The sequence below is a fragment of the Alexandromys fortis genome, unplaced genomic scaffold (genome assembly GCF_014885135.2).
Source record: "Alexandromys fortis isolate MF-2015 unplaced genomic scaffold, M_Fortis_MF-2015_v1.1 scaffold_0, whole genome shotgun sequence".
NCBI classification, from domain to species: Eukaryota; Metazoa; Chordata; class Mammalia; order Rodentia; family Cricetidae; genus Alexandromys; species Alexandromys fortis.
Window position 1 is genome coordinate 6,094,850 of NW_026067949.1, and position 16,245 is coordinate 6,111,094.

The 16,245-nt window shown below is 44.6% G+C and overlaps 1 protein-coding gene across 1 annotated transcript in view; it reads right to left on the bottom strand.

Moving 5' to 3' along the window:
* The window catches only part of Fam184b (family with sequence similarity 184 member B), an 83,145-nt gene that overhangs the window by 10,735 nt on the left and 56,165 nt on the right, over positions 1-16,245 (bottom strand). Inside the window, 6 exon segments of the mRNA XM_050150119.1 lie at positions 790-936; positions 3,357-3,511; positions 4,543-4,658; positions 6,214-6,364; positions 14,103-14,232; positions 15,687-15,793. Coding sequence (XP_050006076.1) covers positions 790-936; positions 3,357-3,511; positions 4,543-4,658; positions 6,214-6,364; positions 14,103-14,232; positions 15,687-15,793 — 806 coding nt within the window.

Below are 16,245 nucleotides of genomic sequence, written 5' to 3' on the forward strand. Positions count from 1 at the left end.
TATCCCTTAGAAGTCTAAGTTCTCTGATGGGAGACAGGTAGGGGATGGATCTGGATTGGAGAGGATGTGAGGGGGAACTAGGAGGAGCAGTGGGAGGGGAAACTGTAATAATGTATATTATGCAAGAAAAAGTCAATTAAAGGAGAGAGAGAGAGAGCAAGAGAGAGACAGAGAGAGAGAGAGACAGAGAGACAGGTTGCTACACCCTCTCCTCAGGAACCATTGCAGAAGAGGGGCAGAGAGACTGTAAGTGCCGGAAGCCGTGAGTGACTACAGGAAAGCTGGTTAGGACACAGCCAGGCAATGCCACATATAAACTCAATGGTGGTGACAGCATGAGGTCTATACAAGTCAAGACAGACAAAATCCCAGCACGGAGACGAGAGGTGGACACCACGGCCCACACCTAGCTGAGGCACTATTTGCAAATGATAGCTGTGGGATAGGCAGTCATTTTCCTTCATGAGTACAGCCCCTGGTAGGTCGGTTGCCCATGCTCCTCCAGTGGATGGCCACATACTCAAGAATATGTGGGTAGTACACATTATACTTGATGGGAATGAATATGATCAAAGCACATTTATGTAATTTTCAAATAGATAGTAAAATGAGAAACATAAAATGAGGGACGGCCAACCATCCTCATTTGCCTGAAAATGAAGAGCTTCTAGAACCCAGGGAAAATACGTTTTAAAACCATGGCAGCCTAGGGAGACTAGGATGAGTTGGTTTCTTCCCCAGATGGTAACCTGCTACTCCGTCTCCACCTGGGCCCAAGACTTTGCTCACTCGGCTTCCAGAGCCGCCAGCCTGGCCTGGAGCCGGGCATGAGCACCACTGAAATCTGCCACCATGGCCTGCATCTCCTTCCGGTGTTCTTGACGGAGTGCTTCCACCTCCATGGCTCTCTGGGCTTTCTGGTCCTCCTCCAGCAACCTGTGAAGGAGGGGGGCACAGGCAGGGTCACCCAGGCGCTGAGCCTGAGCCCTTGAACTCAGGGGCTGATATCTCTGTTTGGTGGCCTAGTTTAAAAGGCCCTGAACGAAGTGATATCCAGCCGCCTTATGAGAAGGATACCTTCCCGATCTAGCGTCAGCAAAGGAGAACCCTCATCAAAGGAGTTGCCTTCCTTGGAAGAAGGAAAAGAGACCTGGAGGGAGCCCCAGAAAACACTCCTTTCCCCCGTACCCCCTTCTTGAGGCACAGGCAGCATTCTCTCAGCTGGGCCTAGAACTCTGAAACCCAGGGTTTCTAGAAAGGTGGGTAGAATAGGTAAAAGAGTAATAGTTAGGACCAGGCAGCTTAAGTCCTTGTTTGTTGCTATTATTTTTAACTGTGTGACCTTGGGCCCAGTGCCCTCTTCTGTTAGATGGAAGCCATGTGGTACTTACCGTACAGGGTCAATTGCAAAGAGAAATTGAACCAATGCATATCCGGAGCAGCACATGGCACAAAGCCCCTTCCAACCATTAGCTATCCTGGCTCTTAACCTGGAGGAGGATCCTAATGACCACAGCCGAGGCCCAGGGAGTCTTCCACTCTCAGGAGGGACATGCGCATTTTTATGCTTTTTTTTTCTTCCCAGCTGAGGGATCATTGCTTTCTTCACTTGAAGAAAGACTTGCCCAGGGCCACATGGTGCATCTCTAGATCTATGGTGCTCCATCTCAGCCAGATGGGCTCCTGGCTCTTATTAGATGAACTTGTATCTCAGGTTCACCTGGGAGGGAAGCCCCACGACCTCAGTTAGAGGGAGGCTGAGTTACTTCACAATCAGGTGAGTGCACAGGGTGGGGAGGGTCCCGTGAATAACTCCTTTCCCTGCGGTCAGCTCCCCTCGCCATCCGTGGGCACTAGGACTACCTAAGCTCTCTTCAGCATCCAAGGTTCGAGGCCCTTCCTCAGCTTTTCTGTAACTGGGGGGGGGGGGACTCAGAGAAGCTTTGACATGGTTCTCTCTTGTGTAGGCATCTCTGCCTGGGACACCAGTACTCAGGGCCATCCCACTAAGGGGCACCCTCACATTGCTTGATGTGTATTGATTGGAGGCAGGGTCTTACTCTGGAGTTCACACTGCCTGGAGCTCATGATGTAGCCTAGGCTGGCCCCAAACTCTTGGCAGTTCTGCCTCAGCCTCCCAAGTGCTGAGTTTACAGGCATGTGCCATGTCCAGCTTTCTTTGGCTGGTCTTACTTAGATGCTTCTGCCTGGCGGAGGCCAGCTCCTCTATTCTCTGTTCTGGAACCCCCCTCACCTTTGGCTATTACAGCAGCAAGGGAGAGAGGCACAGTCTCAGAGTGGAGCCAGTTTCACCCGCCAACTCCAGCATCTCCTGGGGCAATTTTCAGAAATGCATATTTTAACTAATTCTAATTCAGAAGCTAATTTTCAGGCTCCATCTCAGCTCTGTTGAATCTCATATGGGGATGAGTTAAGTGTTCAATGAAGTGTGTTTGTGTGTGTGTGTTAAAGTGCAGGTTCTTCTCCATTGGTAGGAAAGTGTTCTACCACTATCTGTATTCCCAGATCTCAGGTTTAAGCTCGGTTTTATAAATTTTAACAACTGCCCCTCTGGCTTTTAAGTCAGTGCTCTGTGCCTAATCTTGTTCTAAATACTTGGCATGGAATCCTTTCTGGGGAGTCAGGGTAGAATCGGAAAGGTCTCACTATGTAGTTTCTGCTGGCATTGAACTCGAGATTCCTCCACCTCAGCCTCCTAAGTGCTAGGATTAGAGGCATTGCCATTACACGCGGCATCTCTTTTCTTTCTCTTAATTTTCTCCACCACTTGTGTGCTGGGCTTTGCCATGCTTGATGCCCTGGGCAACTGAGGCCTGGGAAAATTTAAAAAAAAAAAACTTGGTTGGGGTCATACACAAAAGGAAAAGTCACAAATGTTGACCAAGGTGCAAACCCCAACCTTCCTACACACCTGTAGTGTGCAGCAGAGCAAGCTATATGAACCACTGAGCCATCTCCCCTTTCTCTATAAAGAAGTGCTTCATGCCTGGTGGTGGTGGCGCACGCCTTTAATCCCAGCACTCAGGAGGCAGAGGCAGGCGGATCTCTGTGAGTCCGAGGCCAGCCTGCAAGAGCTAGTTTCAGGATAGGAGCCAAAGCTACAGAGAAACCCTGTCTCAAAAAAGCAAAACAAAACAAATAAATAAATAAAACAAAACCCAAGAATGCACGGCATTGTTTGAACTATTCCATTTCATTGTCTCTTTTTGGTCTGATTCTATGTGTACTGTTTCTGACCTCAGAGGCTCTAAGCAATGCCCGAGGGAAGAGGGGAAAGAGAGAGGAGAGAGGAATGTGGGGGAAGAAAAAGAATGGAAGCTGGGTTGCAGGCTCACCGGTGCTGCTCGCGCAGCTGCAGCGCCTCCTGCAGGTGCTGTTCCACTTCTGCGCGCAGGCGTAGTACAGTGTCTTGGAGCTGAGCGTTCTCCTCCAGGAGCCCTTTCTCTGCAGCGTAGGGCACAGAACCAGGAGGCCCTGTAACACCTACATCCTGAGGAGAAAGCAGCAGATAGAGACTTTTCGAAAAATTATTTCCCCCCGCAGGCACCAAGGCCAGCTCAGGACTTGGAGGCGCTCTTGACAAAGCTGTATCAGGTTCCTGATGAAGGGCTCCCATGCAGTCTCTTGTTTGGGGTGTTGGCCAAATCTGGCCCTCCGAGAGTTTAATAAGAGATCAGATAGTCCACATATTGCACCTATTTTAAGCTGCCATGCCTCCCTTACCACTTCCCTGCGGTCACTGTCCTAATAGTCACGAGATTCTAGGGTCAGTTGTGCTGTACCAACATTCAGTTTTCCTCTGAGTGTGGAAGGTCTGGGCGAACTAAGACCCTAGTGCGGAGCTCTCTCCACCTCAAGCAGGGGGAGTCTCACAAGGAGGCAGAGGCAGGGTGCCGGTGCCAGTGCCAAGAGACCAAGAGAGAACAGGGCTGTAGATGCAGTTTGTAGCCAGTGACGGCGGAGGTTTTTCCTTGATGCATTGCGGCATCTAGAGCTTATTCCACTAACCGCCACAAAGTTATGCTGTGTGTTACCCCAATAACGGAAGCTTGGGGCTCAAACTGTTGCAAGATGATGCCAGCTGGAGTAGGAATTAGGGATGTGCCTGGAAGGGGTTGATGGGCAAAGCCTGAACAGGAAAATGAAGAAGATTTGTTGCCTGGGGGTTCTGAGAACCAGATTAGTGCTGTCTAAATAGGGCGTTTGTCTGGAGAGTTTTCTGAGATATTTCCCCCACAGATTGGAAGAGTGACCCAGACCAGCTATCTGGAGGGCTAAGAGGTAGGAACGGGTATCGGAACTCTAAGTAACCTGCAACTGCTTTAGAGCTGCTTTCTGCTTTTCAAAATTGGGAGGCTGCAGGCTGCCAAGTGTTTCCAGGGGTCAGGAATGGGAAAGGGGTCTTGTCATTCCCAGCAAGGAAGAGATCTAGCTCCCAGAGTCCACCCATACGGGGCTGTTCTCTGTGAGTTTAATGCTGTCTTAGAAGGACTATGGTGTGGGCAGAGGCAAGGCACTGACCTCTGCAGTGAAGGTGTGGTTTGTGCCCAGGGCCCTTTGCTCATTCGGTAGCACCTCCAGGGCCTTCTGCTGCTCAGAGGCAGATCGCTGCTCCGCCAGCTCCTGCCTCAGGGACTCTAGAAAGAAGAACAGAGAGGTCATTCCTAAACTTATTCCCAAACCACAGAAGCAACAGTATGGCATAAGGGGCCATACTGCACCACCCCATATGGTGTGTATAATCCCTCCACCCTGCCATCCCCGCTCCATTTTATTATTAGCCACAGAAAGGGTAAGCAGCCCTGAGCTACACAGCTGTCTCGTGGTGGAGCAGCAGTCAGCGTTTCAAGTGTTTCTTCTTTGTTCTGAATCACCTGTCTGGCTACTTCTCTCTGATTTGGAGGAGGACTAGGTTAAGGTGCGTTGGCCTCAGTCTACATCAGAGCCTGAGGCAACACTGGGCCTGGGCACCAAGTCACAAAATCAAAGGAAGAACAAGGGTCTCAAGTCAAGAATCTTGATATTTATGTCAGTTTTTTCTCTCTTTTTAAATTTTTTTTTAATAAAAGACAAACCATTTGCAAGTTCTCCTAGTCATGGGCATAGATAAGATTTTGGCTGGCTCATGGGGAAAGAAGATTGTTATCCAGCAGGATTCAGACTAAAGCCAGTATCGGCCAGGAGAATCTGACTCACAAAAGTCACTACAGCCCCGTGAGGTGAACACTATCATTGCCCTCACCGGACAGATGTGGACTTCCCAGGCCACACAGCTAGTGAGTGTAGGAATAAAGTTTGAAACCTAGACAGTCTAATCCCACAGATCTTAACTGCCTCTTGCTGACTTCTGGAACACTGAGAGTGGGTTTTGATATTGTAATGTAACCGGAGATAAATTTCATGCTAGGGATTTCTTCTGCAAGCAGAAGAAAGTCCAGGTGGAGCCTGGCGGCCTGAGCCCCCCAATTTTCAGATACCACTGGAATGGAAGTCCACAGAATTGAGACAATCCAATGAAACCTGCGTGAAGGTATATCTGAGTTCTACTGAGGGTAACTATAGTATCTACTACATTTATTGGACTCATGTTGTTTGCTAGACATGCTATATTTAACACCCCATTTAATCCACATAATAACTCTATGATGTAGGAACAGTTACAGCTCCATTTTTAAAGGAAAATTCAGCCTAGAATCCCCACCCCTGCTGTGGAAAAAATCGTTCTGTACACTATGAGTATGTATTTTCTCATTGGCTAATAAAAAGCTGTCAAGGGAACTGGGCAGGAAGTTAGGTAGGAAGGCCAAACTAAGTATAAAGGGAAGAAGAAGGGTGGAGTCAGAGAGAAACCAGCCAGCTGCAGAGGGAGCAGGACATGATGGAGGACAGGTAAAATCATGAGCCACGTGGCAAAATGTAGATTAATAGAAATGGATTAAGTTGTAAGAGCTAGCTAGCAATAAGTCTGAGCTATCAGCATTCATAAGTAATATAAGCCTCAGTGTGATAATTTGGAAGCAGCTGCTAGAATGGGAAAACCCCACCTACACACCCCTGCTCCCCAGGTCTAATAGATAGTTGAAAATGGAGCTGGGATTGTTGCTGCGGCCTGTGTGCCCTGCTTGCCACTGGTTTCCATGTGTGGAACACACAGGTGACTGGGCTCTCCCAGATGGGCAGTGGGATATTTACCAAGCAGCAGAGGCTGTTGGGCTTGTGTCTGCTCATGTTCCTCTTGCAGCTCTTGTCTGGCTTCCTCCTCAAGGGCCTGGAGCTCCAGTAGGTGTGCCTGGTGTTGGCTCTGGACACTGTGACCGGAGGCCTTCAGGAGCTCCGCTGTGGTCTGTGGGCAGAAGCAGAAGCAATGAGACATGAAGCAGGACTCTCTTGTGGCTCTCTAGATTGTGGTGCGCTAATGGCCTGACCACACAATTACAGGCTTTGTAATGTCTTTTAGCTAGCAGATAAAGTTACGGGTTTCATTAGGGTGGTTTGTTCATTACACTTTGCTATTTTTTCTTTTAATTTCTTGTCCTCTTATGAGCCGGGATCCCAGGGAGCTCACCCTGGTCTAGAACTCACTTTGTAGCTGAGATGACCCTGAATCACTAATCTTCCTGCCTTTACCTCCCAGACAGATTATAGGCATGCGCCACCACACACAATTACCTTAATTGTGTGTAAAGTACATAACCATCTCCTGGTGCATTTTGTTCTGTTTTTCCCTCTCTGCTGCTTTCTTCGCTCACACATGCTTCTGCTGGCCCCTGTCCTCCAAATAAGTTGTTCCCTTTTCAGATTTCACACTACATGCTCTCCATTACCCCATCTTATGTCCACTTTCTCCTCCCTTTAGACTTTCTTCCCTTCTTTCTACTTCCGTGGCCTACACTGTATATCTGATGGGGAGCAGAAGGGATGGATGGGGCACGTTCATACTCTGTGTTATAATGACACATTTGTGTTTGATGGAACGGAAGCATAGATATACGTGCTATTAACAGCTTAGCACATACACACTGTTAAAAGTTGGCTTGTTCTGAGTTGCTCCTCACCAGCTCAGAGGTAAGGTCGATACTAGGAAAAACTAACTAGACACAGCATCTGAGGAAGTACTTGAGCCCAGACATCCACAGAACGAGGGGAGAGGTCCAGGAACAACAACAGTACAAGCACAGAGACACCACAGCCCTCAGACGTGTGGCTCATCATCTGACTGGACAGGCAAGACTCAGCTCTGGAACAACTGACTGTTTCCTGCCGCTGCCTCCTCCTCCCGTGGGATCTGCTGGCTAGAGATGAGACATAAGGGACTTTGTAGGGTGTTAGCCTGCTGCCTTCCTTGATGACTGGCTTTCTGAAGAAAGCGAGAATGAAAGATTCAAATTCAATTCTATCTGTGGTTTACTGGCTTCTCGTAAGCGGTAACAGGAACACCAGCACTCTGGCAACTCTACAAGCACAACATCTGGACTCCCCCGACATGCCATTGACTCTACAAGCACAACATCTGGACTCCCCCGACATGTCATTGACTCCTCTATGAGCACAACATCTGGACTCCCCCCGACATGTCATTGACTCCTCTATGAGCACAACATCTGGACTCCCCCGACATGTCATTGACTCCTCTATGAGCACATCTAGACTTCCCCCCGACATGTCATTGACGCCTCTATGAGCACAACATCTGGACTCCCCCCGACATGTCATTGGGCTAACAAGGAATCACAACTGCTGCTGGGTTGGGGCTTTGGGTTCGGTTCCAGGATGAGAAACTCCAGAGCGGTAGCCAAGTACTTTTACCTGGGGACTTCCCCCTCCTCTGTTCCTGGCACGCTCTGGAGCTCTTGCCTAACAAATTGAATTGCTGTATGTTTTGGCCTCAGTTTTAGCTCGTTCTGCTCTGCTCTGTTTTCATTCCTGATTTCATGCTTCTGATTGCAAAGTATCTTTCTGTCCCTTTCCATCTGGTTTATTTCAGAGCTCTGACTGTTAGAATGGGTAGCAAAGCCTCTGTTTCTGGCAACAGTTCCTTGGGGGTGCGTTCTCACAAGATGCTCTATGTTTATTCATCTATGGTAAGAGGGTTGCTGTTTTTGATCTCCCAAAGTTCAGAAAGAAGTATGTGTCTTTTGTATCCCAAATTACAATTTGTGGGGTTAATCTGTATATTTTAACTTCTGCCTTTGTCTTGCTCACACAAGATAACTCTCCAAGGACACCAGAAGCTGTAATCATGGACAGCTCTTGATGGAAAGTAACATCCTGCACAGACAAAGAAAAGAAGTGCTTAAAGGAAATCATTTTACAAATCAATGAAGCCATGCTGTCTGCTTAGGACTTAAAATGAAAAGGAACCTTATAGTTGAACAATGTGTGGTGTTCTTAATTTGTTACATTATGCCCAAAATGTAATTTGGATTAAACGTTCTTTTAATAAATTGGTAGATAAAGCCTGGTGTGGTGGCATGTCTTTAATCCCTGCACACCAGAGGCAGAGGCAGGTGGGTCCCTGAGTTTCAGGACAGCCAGGGCTACATAGGGAAATCCTGTCTCCAAAAACCAAAATAAAATAAAAATAAGTTGATAAATATGTTTTGTCTCGTAATATTAAGTAAGGAGATTAAGTAAAAAGTAATTAATAAGAATGAGAAAAAGAAATTTAAGAGAAACTGTAAACATCAGGATATATTTTGATAATAAAAGTTAAAAAGATAATTTTCTTGAAAAAAAAATCTTTTATATGGCAGAGTAAGGGTTTATCCTAAGAGAAAAAAACAGAATTTTTCCAAAATAGAAAAAGAAAGATGAAGACAAAACAAGAATGCTTAAGTATATCATGGAAGGTTCTAGTAAGTCATATAAGGTTTGATATATGTATGATGATTACAGGTTATTAAAATTAAGGACATGGATATAAAAATAAAATCCAATCTTCGCTTTAAACAATGGTATTTTCTTAAGACACAGGTCTGTTTTTAATAACATTCATAAAAACTGGCTTACAGAACAGATTTCAAGGCTCTGGAGATGCCTTTGTGACTAAGAGCACAGTCTTCTCTGCCAGAAGACTCAAGTTCAATTTCCAGCACCCAGTTTGCATGACTGTCTGTAATTCCAGTTCCAGAGCATCCCATGTTCTCTTCTGCCCATCATGGCCATAGGCACATGTGTGGGATTCACACAGACCTTTGTGGTTGCTGTCATCCTTGGGCGCAGTGGATGGCTGACATTGTACAGTGGACAACAAAGCCGGATTTTCATGGCTCCTATAATTTTAGGCGATTTCTGTCCATTATGTACCGCATGCATGTATGATTAAACGTGTGTCTGAACTGTATAACGTGCGAAAGTTTGCAGTTAAAGTAAGTAAGGTTAATGTATGCAAAGTGAACAATAAGGGCTCTTTTTATACAAAATGCATATGACCAGTAAAATTCTTTTGACATTTCTCCCTTTTTTTAGATTAACACCACTAAAAAAAAACCAAACCGAAACAAAACAAAACAAAAGAAACCCCAAGCCACCCAAACCTGCCATTTGGATAGTCTTGGTTTTTGAAAGCCTGGCCTGCCTCATTGGCCCTGAAAAAAGAAGTATTTTATTATATATAATACACACTTTATTTCAGAAAATAAGCCTATTTGTCTTTAACACTATTCCCTAAATTTGTAAAAACTCTAAAAAAATGTATGTTGTCAGTACTATAGTTTTATTATCACATCGAACCAAACATGCTAAATTTTACTTTAAAAACAGGGTACAAATCACTATTTAATTTACCATTTAGGACTTTGGTGCAGTCCTTCTGTATCATAATGCTGACTGTCACTGGTTCCTTTATGTGTTAAGTGACTTCTAAGATAGGAGAGAGCTTTACCACGTCAGTGTCCTCCAAACCAGGGTTGACAATGATGTTGAACTTTTCATGGTTTTTTTACTATTCTCTTTAAGCAAAGGAAGTTAAACATGCTTAAATATTGTGCATTCTGATCAGTGTTTCCTATAATTTAATGGTTTTATAAACTGGCCGAATAAGAGGACAGACAGTCATAGATTAAAGGAGTAAAGCTAATAAAATAAACATTAAAAAAATAAGAGTAAAAAATGATAAGCCACGTAAATATGGAATATACACAGAGAGTCTGGATTATGTATATCATTGTGTTTTCTTTGAATTTTTTGACTGTAAAGGAGCTAAGTAACCAACATACACACTTTAAAGGCATCTTGTCTTTTAAATTTGGGTCTAAGGATATGTTGCTTTAGAAAAGAGGTTCTTCTTTTGTTTCCACAGAGGATGACAATCTGTGGAATCCTTACAGACTAATGTGGTTTGATGGACCAAGACTCCCTGAAAGGTCACTGTGAACACCCCTAAAAATTACTTCACCCAACAAACAGCAGGAAGCAGTTTGGAGAGAACTACGCTCATATTCCAAAATATTGTCTATAAATGTTTATTTACATTTAAAGGGGGATATGCTATAGAGGCTTGCATTGGCATGGATCTTGGTTTATTGATACAAATTTAAGGACAATTTCGTTATACTGTATATATGTATTTTTGGTCTTGATTAAGATATTGTGTTTGTCCAGCTCATTTAAAAATGTAATGTATAATTAAGAAATAAAAGTTAATAGATAGTCATCTATAATAGTCAAGCTTGTAGTCATGTTAGTTAGTTTTTTTTTAGGTGTACAGCGATATATTTCAGATGGATAATTATTCTTCAAACCTCTTAAAGACTAACAGAATATGGCATTTAAAATGTTTAAGAACTTAGGATTTTTTCATGACAGTGAGACACAATTGCTCCTGGCAGCACCGATCTATTCCTGAGAGAATGTTGAGCACTGAAGATACTCCACTTCGAGCTTGTTTTCTTCTTGGCAAAACTGGCCTTTGGGCAAGGAACTGCCTATGCATCAACCACTACAAAAATCCATGATGTCCAGCCAGGACAAGCAGGATACAAGGGGAAAAAAGACTGTCAAATCTTGCCAAGCAGGGTAAGACAGTTTTGAAAAATCTCCTGCCCCTGAAAATGGTCTTTCAGTTACTCTAGGCCTTAGCCAAAGTTGGTTGCTCCAATGTTGCAAACTAGACTTTGGGTGATTGCCCAGATAGCCAGTTGTCTATGTCATTTTTTATACATTTTTGAAGTTGCTTGATTGCACTTCCTGCTTACTCAAGTAATATTATTTACCTTCTCAGGTCTTCGATGGGGTTGAAGAATAGATAGCTGTAGTTACTTTCCTCTCATGACTTGGCCAAGTTATTTATAATACAAGACTTAAACTCCTTAGGATAGGATGATTATTGAAACATCACATGTTTCTTGCTTGATATTTTTTATGCTGGTTGTACTTCTAATTTTTATACATGATATTTGTTCTTACTGTATATAATTTTGTATTAGGCTTAGAACTCTCTTATTTAAACAAAAGGGGGACATGCTGTAGGAAATTCTTTAAGTTACCCACCCACTTGGGCATGGTCTCTTATACTATAAATGCTAACATAAAGCATGTGTCCCCTCTCTCTTCTGGCTGCTGGATTCGGTTGTTGTTCCTCGTTTGTGCTGAGGACTGTGATCTGTGAGTCCACCTCTAAATAAATAACCCTTTACTATACTCAACTCTGAGCTAGTGTGGGATTTCTTTTTAGTATCCACATTCACTGGCACATTGCTTCAGAGCCCGCTACAGCTGGGAAACTTGCTGAGACAGACATCCAACCTCAGGTCAGGTCCCTCAGAGGCCTAAGACTCTTGTCCTTAAAGGCAGCTTTTCCAAGGCCACCTCATCCTTGCTGAACATTTTTGGAACATCTTTGGAACAGCTGAGGGTCTAGGGAGACTGTAAGGCTTAAGACACTTTAGCAGTAAGTGCTTCAGAAGACCCCTCAGGCAGAACCCTGAGTGCTGGGAAAGAGAGGGTTGTGGCTGAAACATGAACCTTCCCAGAGAAATCGAAACCTTGCAGGGGTCCACAGGGCAGCCTCTCACACCTCAGATCTTACTCTTTACCAAGGAACTCTTAGAGTTTCTTCCTGAAACTCTTCTTTTTTTAAAAAAAATATTTATTTATTTATTTATTTATTTATTATATTATGTGTACAGCATTCCTTCCATGTGTGCCTACAAGCCAGAAGGGGGCGCCAGGTCTCATTATAGATGGCTGTAAGCCACCATGTGGTTGCTGGGAATTGAACTCAGGACCTATGGAAGAGCAGTCAGTGCTCTTAACCTCTGAGCTATCTCTCCAGCCCCCTGAAACTCTTCTAATGTACTGTATTTAGCATTTAGAACCTCTTCTGTAACGTAGAAAATACAGTTGCCTCTCTGTAGCTGCAGAGGAACAGGGTAGTGTCTGTTTGTCTGTCTGTATCTCTCTATGTCTCTCTCTCACACACACACATACACACTTTTGTATATTAAAGCCTTCCCGCATTACTTATAATACCAAATGCTATATTTACAGTCATCAAGATGCTTTGTTTAGGAAAATTATGACAATAAAAAGGTATGCACACATTCAGAACAGATGCTCTTTCCACCAAATGTATTCAACTTGAAGTTGGCTGAATCTACAGATACAGAAACCGAGCACACAGACTGTTTACTGTCTGCTCGGCCTTTGATGCATATGTATATGCCCCCCTATGTACAAAATGCAAGGACTTTCGTCTGATTTCTTCATTGATGGATCCCTGTGGCTCAGCATGGGTGCTCATGAGCAGTGGAAGTTGTTTTTTTTTTTTTTTCTCTCAAACCACCACAATCCCGTATCTTGGCGACTGAGTAATTCTGCAGTGAGAAATGCACACATATCATTGACGTGCTGTTTTCCATCCTTTGGAGTCTCGCTCAATAATGAGGTTTTGTTGAAATCTGAGCAGCGGGGCTGCGTCCCCAGCACCCCGGCCGCCTGCTAGCTTATGCCCCGAAATAACAACACACAAACTGTATTCATTTAAGCACTGCTTGGCTCATTTCTATCTAGCCTCTTCTAGGCTAATTCTCACACCTGGACTAGCCCATTTCTAATAATGTGTGTAAGCACCCCAAGGTGCGCTTATCGGGAAGATTCTAGCCTACGTCCATCCTGAGGCAGAGCTTCATGCGTCAGAGCGCAGAGCTATCGCGTCTACCCAGGAGAGCTGAGCATGGCGTCTCTGCTCCAGAGAGCAGAGCTGTTGGGTCTCTCTGGGAGCAGAGCAGAGTCTGAGCTCACTTCCTCTTCCTCCCAGCATCCTATTCTGTTTACTCCTCCCACCTATGTTTTAACCTATCATGGCCAAGGAGTTCCTTTATTGCTTAACCAATGAAATCAACAGATTGATTTATGACACTCCCACATCAAGGTTTCTGGATCATATAGTCATTCTATTTAAAATTTGGAGGGGGGGAGCTGGAGAGATAGCTCAGCAGTCAAGAGCACTGGTTGCCCTCCAGACATTCAGGTTTGATTCCCAGCACCCAAATGATTGTGCACAGCCATCTATACTTCCAGTCCCAGAGGATCTGACATCCTTCTCTGACTTCTGTGGGTACTGCACACACAGTGCACAGAGGAAATTCATGCAGGCAAAAATGCTCATACACATAAAACAAATATTAAAAATTTTAAATAATTTTATCATTTTTAAATTTATTTTTATTTTATGTGTATGGTCAATTCCCCTGCATGTATATGTGTGCACCATATATGTAGTGTCTGAGGAGTCCAGAAGAAGGCACTGGAACCCCTAGAACTGGAGTTATAGGCTGTTGTTAGTCATATTGGTTGCTGTGTATCAAACCAGTGTCTTCTGGAATAATAACCAACGTCCTTAACTGCTGAGCCATCTTGCAGTCCTCTATTTAAAAAGATTTATTTATTTTTATTTATGTGCATGTTAACACTGGAAGTTTCTAATGAATAAGCAAAACCAAGAAGTCTGCTTTGCCCTGGACCTATAACACCCTCCCCAGATGGAAACTGGCCTCGTGTGCTTTCCAAGGCTCCCTGTAGGAGGAGGCACAGTTGCACTCTGGGCTGGGTGAGGCATATCCTATCCAGAGCTGTCCTACCTGGGTTTGTAGTTTGACATTTTGGCTTTGCCAGTCCTCTGGTTGATGTCCAGTCTCCACTGCCTTCTCCTTCAGCACAGAGCCCTGGGGAGGCTGTAGATCACTTCCTTCCTTGAGGGGCTCTCCAATCCTTTTGAAGAGATGAACGAAATAATGATTAGATGCTGTAGGTGTTTCAACTGCTCCTATAAGGGAGGAGGGAGCTCCTAGAGGAGTAAAAAGCAACCTAATTTAAGTTCTAAGTTTTGCTGTACAAGTTTCTATAGGAACTACCTGATCTTGGCGAATGCTTAACAAATAAGAGACTGTGAGCTTCGAGTTCTTCTGAGGGAGCTGAAAAGCTCCAAAAATAGGTCTCTATATCTAAGTTTCATCATTTTTCCTATACATGGAAAAAAGAAAAAACAAACCTTTTTTTTCCAGCTTTTCACACTTCCCAAGCATACTCATAATTTTTACTGGTTATCCTAGGTGATAATAAACCAGGAGGAGATAATTATTAGGCTTCTCCCTATTGAAAAGCTGGTCAAAAGCCCAAATAGAGAAAAAGCATCTTAGAGAAGATGCAGAAAAATGTCTTTCAGGGAGATACTTTCACACTCTGAACTCTGGAGCTTGCTAAGAAATGAAATGCTTAAATAGGGATGCTAAGTGTTTGCCGTGTTGAACAGCGTGAAGGGATGTCACAAGGAGGCCTTCAATTTCTCATGGCAAGAACATTAGACCAGGGGACCAGAGAGGTCAAGGGTAAAAGCCCCTGTGGAGAAAGACATGAGGCCAGGGCTTCTGCTTTGCAGAGAAAAGAAAGTCCAGACACACAGGCATAAGATATGTATGTACTGGGTTGGAGAGGTGGCTCAGTGATTAGGAGCACCTGCTATTCTTGCAGAGGACCTGGTTTTAGTTTCCAGCACCACATGGTGGCTCACAAAAGTCTAAACTCCAGTTTTATGAGGTCTGACATCCTATACTGGCCTCTACAGGTATGCATGTAACCATGTAACCATGACAACATTATGCCCTAATTAGGGGATTACCTCTTCTGCCTGGGTCCCAGCATGAAGAGGCAAGAATAAGAAACTAGTAAGGCAGAGCCCTAACACCCCATCCTCAGCTAGGGGCCAAAGGTATATGAACCCATCAAAGCATGGTCAAGCCAAGCACAAACGTAGCTCACCATGAGGCAAACACCACCTATCTGGAGGATGGCTGATAAAGTAGCAGCAGGCATACAGGTGGAATACATGGGGGTTTCCTCTGGCAACAGAGCTCCCCTTTCTTCCCCGACAATAGAAGAAAAGTCTGTAACCCATCTAGGCTTGAATCTTGGGCAGGATTATTAATCTCTTTGAGCTTTGGGTTCTTTATAAAGTGCTCTCTGTGTCGGCATGAAAGTTAAATAAGGTAGTTTATGGAAAGCCATAGCAGTATAGAAGAACATGTAAGACATAACTGTTCTCTCTCTCTCTGAGCATGAGGTTAAGTCAGTCGTAAGCACTCAAGGACAGAAGGGATGAACAAGCAAACCCTCCAGTCTGAGTCTTCATGCTTGGCATACGCAGAAGGCTGCCCAGCTGCCCGTACCTTTCTTCTTCATCATCGCTGCTGCTTCCTTCTTCCGCTGTCGGCTTCTCCGGGTCCTCTTCTCTGGGCAGTGCCAGAGAAGGATCCTGTGGCTTCGGGCGTGGATCCTAAGGCACAAACAGTGGCCGGTGAGACTAACAGAAGTTCCTGGGTTTCACCTGGCTTGTTACAACCAGAAATCAGGGGAGACAGGACCTACAGAGACCCACTGGGCACCTCCCTGGTGGATGTAGGGTTGGGGTGGTGAAGTACCTAGAACAAAGCTAGGTGTGTGGTTAATTAGTGTGGGTTCTTACACTTGTGTCCTTCCTGATTTGCAGTAGGCAAGGTAATTCACACAGTTGTAAAACAAATCCAAGAAAGAGTGTCTTGAATTCCCATCAGTGAATTCTGCAATGGATATGCAATGGAGCCTTCCCACGCTAGACCTGAACTTTTTAATCACCTTATAAGACAGTCCCAAGTGTGCCACACAGATAGTCCTTGCTGAGCCTGACCCAGGGAGGCAGAGGGAAGGTCAGAGGGCAGTTCTGGAAGTCAGTCAGTGGTCAGGAAAGAT